Source organism: Fukomys damarensis, unplaced genomic scaffold (genome assembly GCF_012274545.1).
Source record: "Fukomys damarensis isolate Sample0158 unplaced genomic scaffold, DMR_v1.0_HiC HiC_scaffold_39, whole genome shotgun sequence".
NCBI classification, from domain to species: domain Eukaryota; kingdom Metazoa; phylum Chordata; class Mammalia; order Rodentia; family Bathyergidae; genus Fukomys; species Fukomys damarensis.
Window position 1 is genome coordinate 128,453,964 of NW_022900951.1, and position 9,641 is coordinate 128,463,604.

Consider the following 9,641-nt stretch of genomic DNA (forward strand, 5'->3'; position numbering starts at 1 on the left):
CTCTCAAATATTTCTTTTTCATCTGTTTATCTGTTCGTGTATATATAGGTTGCTTCCAAGATTTAGCTATTATGAATTATGCTGCTGCAAACATAGGTATGCATAGATCACTGTAATATATTTTTAACTCTTTTGGGAATATTCCTAGAAAGGGAATAGCTGGGTAGAATGGAGTTTCTGGTCTTCTCAGTTTGAGGAATCTCTCAAATATTTCTTTTTCATCTGTTTATCTGTTCGTGTATATATAGGTTGCTTCCAAGATTTAGCTATTATGAATTATGCTGCTGCAAACATAGGTATGCATAGATCACTGTAATATATTTTTAACTCTTTTGGGAATATTCCTAGAAAGGGAATAGCTGGGTAGAATGGAGTTTCTGGTCTTCTCAGTTTGAGGAATCTCCATACAGATTTCCATACTGGTTGTACTAGTTCACATTCCTGCCAATAATGTAGAAGGACTCCTTTTTTTCTACAACCTCACCAACGTTTGTTATTGTTTAACTTTCTGATGATGGCTGTTCTTTCTAGGATAAGATGGAATCTCAATTGTTTTAATTTTCATTCCTCTATTGACCAGTGATATTGAACATTTTTCATGTATTTAATTGGCCATTTGTACTTCTGAGAAGTGTCTGTTTGTTTCACTTATCCATATTTTGATTGGGTCTTTTATTTTGGGGGAATCTTAGTTTTTTTTAGTTGTTTATATAGTCTAGATACGATTCCTCTGTCTGTGGAACAGCTGGCAAATTTTTTCCCATTCTGTAGTTTGTCTCACTCTGTTTGTTTCTTTTGCTATATACAGAAGAAGCTTTTTAATTTGATATAATCCCAGTTTTTGATTCTTATTATTTCTTTGCAGTCGGGGCTCTGTTCAAAATAGCCTTACTGCTGAGTGTGGTGGTACACATCTGTAATCTCAGCACTTGGGAAGTTTAGGCAGGAGGATTGCCACAAGTTTGAGGCTAGCCTGGGGTACATAGTGCGTTCAAGGCCAGCCTAAACTGTATCATGAGACCTTGTCTCAGAAAACAAACAAACCTGACAAAATGCCCTTACTTATGCCTATGTCTTTAGGAGTTTGACCTATTTTATCTTCCAGCAGATTGTTTTCTGTTTTGATATCCAGGTCTTTGGTCTATTTTGATTTATGTTGAGAGATAGGATTACATTTGTTCTTCTGCGTGTGGATAGCCAGTTTTCTTATCCCTGTTTGACAGAGGCTATCTTGCTTCTAGGGCAATGATGACGAACCTTTTAGAGATGAGTGGGCCTTTTAGAGATAAGCATCCAAACTGTCACCCAAAACCTACTTATTTATCACAAAGTGCTGACAATGCAATTAAAGCTGAATACTGAGGTTTTAGTTTAGGAAAAAAATAACAAACTCATACATTAACATCCTTTGTTTTAAAAGAAAACCAACATGTGCCATAGGTTTGCCACCACTAAGGTAGAGAATATGTTTTTGGCCCCTGTGGTGGCTGAAAGTACCTAGGCTGTTTCTGTGTCCTCTATTCTGTCCCATTGATTTGCATATCTGTTTTTGTGCCAATACCATTCTCTTTTTATCTTTGTAGTTTTGTAATGTAACTTGAGATCCAGGATTACATTGCCTTCTGCTTTGCTCTAGATTCCTAGGATTGCTTTTGCTATTCTGGATCTCTTCTGGTTCCCTATAAATTTTAGGATTTTTTTTCTCTATGAGGAATGCCGTTGATATTTTGATTGGGATTACATTAAATCTATGTCAGAAAAATAGGTTTTTTATATCTAAACATTCGTTTTTATCCTGAGTCTCTCACTTTTTGGTCTGATTATTTCATTTATTTACAAACTGTGGGAGTGTAGGCAACCTGATGACTCTAAGCCTCCATTCTCTTAACTATAAAAAAAGAAAACTGCCTCACTAGGGTTGTTAGTGAGGATTAAATGATATAAATGTATGTGTGTGTGTGTGTGTGAGTGTGTGTGTATGTGTGTGTGTGTGTGTGTGTATACTCTAACCCAGGGTTCAGTAGACTCATTCTGAAAGGCCGAAGTAGTACCTACTTGGGTTTGTTTTGTTTTTATAGACCACAAAGTCTTTACCCTAAATTTTTAGCTCTGCCTCTGTGACAGGAAAGATAAGGCAGCAGGCTGTATTTGACATGAGGGCAGTTAGTTTGAAGGCACCTGCTGTACCCTATTAAGTACTGTGTAAATGTTGAGTAATTGTCATGACTTTCTCTCTTCAGGCTAATGTAATGCTTGAGTATGATGTTGATGAAGCTCAGGCTTTGTTGGAAAAGAATTTATCAACTGCCATGAAGAACCTTGATTCTCTTGAGGAAGACCTTGACTTTCTTCGAGATCAATTTACTACAACAGAAGTCAGTATCCTTTCTTAAAAAAACAAGAGAAGAAAGAAGGCAGAAATGTTAAAGATTCTTTTATTGCTTTAGTAGACTGTCTTTAGGCTAACATGAGTCTGGAGATTTAATAATAATGTATTTGAAAGTAATAAAGTTTTCAGATTAATGAATTTGAAATGTGATAGTGTGGAAATTCATATTGGTGAACGAGTATTCTATTAAATATTTTCTGAAGACACCTTTATGGCCAGTTAAAAAATTTAATCCTGCAAGCATTTATTTACTTATTTTTCATTTTCTCATATTTCTTCCTTTTCTTTCTTTGAATTCCCTTACCCCTTTCACTTCTCCTTCCCCTTTGCACCTTTTCTTCCTATTTCACATCTATTACACATTTTGATCCTTATTTTCACTTTCAGTTTCTCATACCACAGAAACTATTTGGTATTTATACATGTGTGTTCTATTTATTTCACTTAAGAGTATGGCTTCAGTGTGCATCCATTTAGCTATAAATGTCTCTAGTTTCTCATTCTTTATGGCTGAGTAGTGCTCCGTTTTAGAAAAAAAAAATCACATTTTCTTTATCCAGCAACCAATTAATGGCCTTTTGGGCTGTTTCCAACTTTTAGCTATTATAAACTGTGCCACTATAAACATGGGTACATATATATCACTGTGATATGATTCATTTTAATTCTTTTGGGAAGATATCCAGCAGGGGAATAGCTGAGTCAAATGGTACTTCTAATCCTAGTTCTTTGAGGAATCTTCACACTGATTGCCACAGTGGTTGCACCAGTCTATACTCCCACCAACAGTGGAGAAGGGTTCCTTTTTCCACACGACCCTGCCAATATTTGTTATTGGTAGATTTCATGATAGCAGCCATCCTTTTGGGGGTGAGGTGGAATCTCAGAGTTGTTTTCATTTGCATCTCTCGAATGACCAGTGATGTTGAACATTTTTTCATATGTTTATTTGCTATTTCTACTTCTGTGTCTGAGAAATGTCTATTCATTTCAAATGCCCATTTTTGGATTGGGTCTTTATATTTGGGAGGTCTGATTTTAAAGTTCTTTATGTATCTTAGATAGTAGACCTTTGTCTGAGGAACAGTTGGTAAGAATTTTTTTCCCACATTGTGAGTTGCCTCTTCATGATGTTGGTGGTGTTTCTCTTGCTGTGCAGAAGCTTTTTGATAAGAGATCCCACCTGTTGATTCTTCATGCTGGTTCACATGTGACTGACGTTTTATTCATGAAATCTTTTCCTACACCAGTGTCTTCAAGAGTTCTACCTAAACTCTCTTCTAAAAGGTTTAGTGTTTCTGTTTTAATATTTAGATCTTTAATCCATTTCGATTTTAGTTTACTGCATGGTGAGAGATATAGGTCTAGTTTTATTCTTCGGAAAGTTGAAACCCAGTTTTTACAATACCATTTATTAAAGAGTCTGTCTTTCCTCCAGTGAGGGTATTTGGCTCTTTTGTCAAAGATGAGGTGGCTGAGTATGTCTGGAATTGTTTCTGCATCTTCTAATTGATTTTACTGATCCTTGGGTTTGTTTCTTTTTCAGTACTATGCTGTTTTTGTCACAGTAGCTTTGTAGTATAGTTTCAAGTTGGGGATTATGGTACCCCCTACATTGTCTTTATTGCCTAGAATTACTTTTGCTATTCTAGGTCTTTTCTTATTCCAAATGAATTTTTGGATTGATTTCTCAAGGTCTGAAGTATGATGTTGGAATTTGTATTGAATCTATAGGGCAGCTTTGGAAGTATGGCCATTTTCGCTCTATTGGTTCTTCCTACCCAGAAGCAAGGGATGTCTTTCTCTTTTCTGATATCCTCTTCGATCTCTTTTTTCAGAGTGCTATAATTTTCAGAGTAGAGGTCTTCGGTTTCTTTTGTTAGATTGATTCCTATGTATTCTGCTATTTTTTTTAATGTTATTGTGAAGGGAGTTGTTTCTCCAGTTCCTTTTCCATTGATTCTGTTGTTTGTGTACAGTGAAGCTATTGATTTTTGTGTGTTGACCTTGTATCCAGCTACTTTACTAAATTTGGTTATTAAGTCTAGAAGACTTGCTGGAGTTCTTGGGGCCTTCTATATAGAGTATCATGTCACCTGCAAATAATAATTTGAATTCTTTGTTTCCTACCTTTATTCCTTTTATTACTTTCCCTTGTCTAATTGCTGTGGCTAATGTTTCTAAAACTATATTGAACAGGAGTGGTGTTAGTGGACACCCTTGCCTTGTTCCTGACTTTAGTGTGAAGGATTTCAGTTTTTGACCAGTTAGTATGATATGGCTGTTGGTTTTTCATAGATGGCTTTTATCCAGTTGAGAGAGAAACCGTCTAGTACAGTTTTCTGTGGGGTTTTTATCATGAATGCTTGTTAGATTTTATCAGATTCTTTGTCTGCATCTGTTGAGATCATCGTATGGTTTTTGTCCTTGGTTCTATTAATATAGTGTATTACATTTATTGATTTACGTGTGTTGAACCATCCCTGCATCCCTGAGATGAATCCCACTTGGTCAGCTTGTATGACCTTCTTGATGATGATCTGCATTCTGTTTGCCAATATTTTATTGAGGATTTTTGCATCTGTGTTCATTAGTGAGATTGGCCTATAGTTCTTTTTTCAGTTGGGTCTTTCTCTGCTTTTGGGATCAAGGTGGTGCTTGCTTCCAGGAATTTAGGAATATTGCTTCCCTTTCTATTTCATTGAAGAGTTTAAATAGTAATGGCAGTCGTTCTTCTCTAAATGTCATAGAATCCAGTGGTGAAGCCATCAGGACCCAGGTGTTTTTTTAGTTGGTAAGTTTTTAATTACATTTTCAATTTTATTAATATTGGGTTGTTTAGAATTGTTAGGTCTTCATTCAACTTCGGTAGTAATTCATATGTATCTAGAAATATGCCCATTTCTTCTGTGTTTTCCATGCTGTTGGTGTATATGTTCCCAAAGTAGGTATTGATGATCCTCTGGATTTCTACTGGGTCTGTGGTAATTTTACCCTTTTCATTCCTAATTGAATGGATTTGGGTTTTTTCTTTCCTTTTTTTGATAAGGTTGGCTAAGGGTTTGTTAGTTTTTTTTATTCTTTGGAAGAACCAGCTCTTTGTTTCATTGTTTTTTGTATCATTCTCTTAGTCTCCATTGCATTAATTTCTGCTTTGATCTTTATAATTTCCTCCCTTGTATGAGCTTTGGGTTTGTTCTGCTCTTTTTCTAGAAGCTTGAGGTTCAGTATTAGGTTGTTTATTTGAGCTCACTCTGTTTCCTAATATGAGTATTTATTGCTATGAATTTCTCTCGTAAGACTCCTTTCATTGTGTCCCATAGGTTCCCATATGTCACATTGGCATTGTCGTTTAATCCTGCAAGCATTTATTAGGAGTCTTTGTTTCTGTAACTGGGGAAATCACTGGGGAGGGGAACGAGTTACAATGTATTTGTTAAAACTGCACATGTAACGAGCTAAATAATAACTGCATGGCAAACTGTTAAGTTCACATAGACAAACCTAAGGCAGTTTAAAGTTTGGGACGACCATTTGTGGGCGGGAGTTAGGTCAGGGAGGCCTTTGTTGAGAAGATGAAACTTAGTGGTCATGTACAATTTATATCAGCAGAGTGAAAAGGTGAAGTGAGGTATTCTGGTCAAGAAGTTGGGAAGGCATGTTGAAACCAGCCTCCTTAACACGTCTTCGTTTTTCTCTCTGTCTTTCTCTAGTTGCTCTTGGTCACTCAGTATAAACACCAGGGGTTATCCTTCAAACTTCTCTTCCTCACTACCAAGAGTAAACCTATCACTGGGTCTTGTCAATTTTCCCTCATATATCTCTTCATATTGCTGTTACTCTAGTTATATCCTCCAGAACATGCACTTAGTAGTTTTCTATATGTCCTTCACACTACCTCTAGCATGAGGTTACTAAATCATGTATCTTATTTTTAGTCTTCTGGTTTTGACATTTCAAGTTACTTGTTGCGTGTAAGTTATACAGATAGGCACTCAAGTGTCCCTGGCCAGTCTTGCCTCATGCCATGACCGTTTCCTGCCCTGGCTCTTCTCTAGTATACTGTAGGTTCCAGATAATTGCAGTCAGCATGGCTTTTGCATTTCTGCATTGTGTTCTTCCTACCTGGAATGATTTCCCCTTTTTCACTTGGGGATATTCCTTTGTTCTTCCTACCTCAGTTCAAATATCTAAACATTCCTTTCATTTCCTAACCTCTTCAGGATTGTTGTTCTTCTGTGCTTACTTAGTGCTTTGCAAATAGCTTTTTGTTTTCCTTGCCTGAGTTCTTCAAGTATAGGAGCAATTTAAAGTTTCTTCTCCAGCTTGTAGAATATGGTAAGTGCTCATTGCCCGAGTGAGAGAAGACAGGCCTGTTTGAGGCCAAGTGCAGGGACCATCACCTAACTGATAATGACAAAGTGTGAGGTGACAAGGACCTGGGAGGCTGGTGTTTGTGGAAAGATGTGCAATGTGAGAGAAAAATAGTGACTTAGTTCCAGGAACCAAAAGAAAGGACATCATCTAAAGTGAGTCCTACAAGCTTAGAGAAGTGCTCTACATTACTCCTCGTGCTGGAAAAGGTAGGTGGTATACAGACACCAGAGAAAGCTAGGGCGCCTAGTATTTGATATATCTGCCAATCTGATCGAGTCTGAGCTCCATGAGAGGAAGACTTCACCTGTCTTATTCAAGGCTTTGTAGAGTACCTGGTCTGAACACAGTAGATGCTTAACGAATGAATGGCCTCTTAAACCAAAGGGAGTGTAAGGATAGCGTCATTGATATTTGTACTAATTGTAAATATTGTATGGCAGAATATGAGTTGAGTGATCTTTGAAATTTTATGGATGAGGGACTTATCTTTAAAACTGTTGAGCCAGGCATGGCCGCACATCCTATATTCCCAGCTACTTGGGATGCTGAGGCAGGAGAACCACTTGAGCCCACAAGTTCCAGGGCATCCTGGACAACATAGTAACAGTGTCTAAAAAAAAAAAGTGCATATTTATTAAAAATACCTTAGTTGACTATGCTGAACAATTATTGATTGGAAATTTTGACTTAGTTTTGGTAGAATTTCATTCCAGTCTTTTCTTAGCAATTGATAACTCAAGGTGGCTGGCAGTACTAGTTGTTACCAGTATTTGTATGTGTATGATTTCTGCATTTTTTATTCGTGACACTTTGTCATTGCATGTTATCTTTAGAGTTGCATTTGCATTTTCTTTAACAGTTCTTGCAGATATGGCCAGAGTTTATAATTGGGATGTCAAAAGAAGAAGCAAAGACGATTCTACCAAGAAAAAAGCATAATATTAGCTGGCAATTAAAAATGTGGTTCAGTTTTCCAAACGTGTAACTTTAAATTCCCCAGCATTTTTCCTTAAAGATTGACATAACTTTAATGATTTTTTTTTAGCAGCAAGAATGTTTGAAACTTAAAAAAGATAAACACCATTTTATTTATTTATCAAAACAGTTCGTTTCAAATATTTTATGAAATTAACAGTATTTTTTCACATTTCCAAGCAAAATTAATACTGTTTTCATCTTTTTTTTTGACTGTCTGTTATAAAGGCAACTCTTAACTGAAATTGGTGGAAAACTGATGTATGCTATGGAAGCTGAATGCTGGGCATTAGCACACTTTACTTCTTACTGACTTACGTGGTTAAATCATTTTAGAGGTAGAAAAGACAGACAGTTTTAGTATTTGTAAACTTATTTTTTTAGTACTTGTAGGACTTTATAGTCCTCTGTTGCTGTTGTCTTCTGTCGATGGGGTTTCGTGAGTTACTGCTTGACCAATAACTACTATGATATTCTGAACTTTTCAGAAAATGCTGATTTGCCTTCCTACACAATAAGAGGGCTATAGCACTTCTAACACCAAATAAGTGCACAATGTCTTTCCCATGCCGGCATAAGGGAGATCATAGCCAATGTGAAATAGTACTGCACAGTCGAAATCCTTAGCTAAGGTGATTTTATATTTCTTAACAGTTCTCTAACAGTAATATTAAGATAAATGTAAATCTGTAATGGTTGAAAAGAATTAGGAGCCTTTTTATTCATGATAAACCTGCATAGGAATAGTAAAAAAAAAATCCCTCTGGAAAGTCGTTGGTACAGTGGCAAGTACTGGGTAATACAGATTTGAGTAAAAACACAAATGTATTATTATTCTATCTCCATGTAGTAAAAAGTATACTTGTACAATGTTTTGTACTTGTATTTCATGTTATTAAAACAAAATAGTGATGTTGAAACTGGCATGTGAGACTTTTTTCATAATTACTCTTGTTTTAATCTGTTTGGGTGGCTGTAATAGAATACCATAGATTGGGTAGCTGAGAAACAACAGGTATTTATTTCTCATAGTTTTGGAAGTTGGGAAGTCCAAGATCAAGGTGCTGATAGATACAGTGTGTGGTGAGGTTTACTGTGTGGTTCATAGCACCTTCTTGCTGTGTCTTCACATGATGGAAGAGACTAGGGAACTCCCTTGGGCCTCATCTTTACGGGCACTAATGCCATTCATGAGGGCTCACTTCCCAAAGGTCCTATGTCCTAGTACCATCACTCTAGAGGTTAGGATTTCAACATCTAAATTATGGGATGACAAAAATATTGAGACTACAACCATCTTTATAAAGTTAACAATGTCTTTTCACATATTTGTAAAATTTATTTACCTGCACATACCTAGCATATTCTAAGAGCTTTTGACATATGTAGAAACAGTATAAAATCACTTTGGAAGGAATACAGTTAAGCTAGCAATTAAGAGGTTAATCTGAAAAATACTAAAGTTCTTTGATTCAGTTTATCTTTCATAATTTTAAATTCCCATATTTTAGAATTTGAGATTTATGAACATATTGAGTTATTATAAGTGCTGTTTCTCCCCAAACTTTATTATGGTAAGTATGTTAGTATAAAATGTCCCTGTTAGATCAGGAATGATTTTCTCTGAATATATTTATCTTAAAAGTCTATGAAGATGTAAATATGAATCTTTAGGTAACATGAATATGAAGAAATAAAACTCCTTATCTAAAAGATTTACAGGACAAAAATTAAGTGTATTGTTCAACAAATTTATAAGTCCAATGTGTGTGAAGAATGGATAATTAAGTGAAAGATACTTAAATCTTTTTTCTGTCAGATTGTTTTTATTATAATGGTTTATTTTCTGTTGTAAAACAAATGTCATTTGATAATATTTAGAAAAAAGGAAGAAACAGTG

At 35.7% G+C, this 9,641-nt stretch overlaps 1 protein-coding gene across 1 annotated transcript in view; it reads left to right on the plus strand.

Moving 5' to 3' along the window:
• The window catches only part of Vbp1 (VHL binding protein 1), a 41,357-nt gene extending 32,189 nt beyond the window's left edge, over positions 1–9,168 (plus strand). Inside the window, exons 5-6 of the mRNA XM_010625174.3 lie at positions 2,241–2,379; positions 7,635–9,168. Of these exons, the coding sequence (XP_010623476.1) occupies positions 2,241–2,379; positions 7,635–7,705 (210 nt within the window). The 3' untranslated portion in view covers positions 7,706–9,168. The remainder of the gene's footprint in view (positions 1–2,240; positions 2,380–7,634) is intronic.
• The last annotated feature ends 473 nt before the right edge of the window (positions 9,169–9,641 follow it).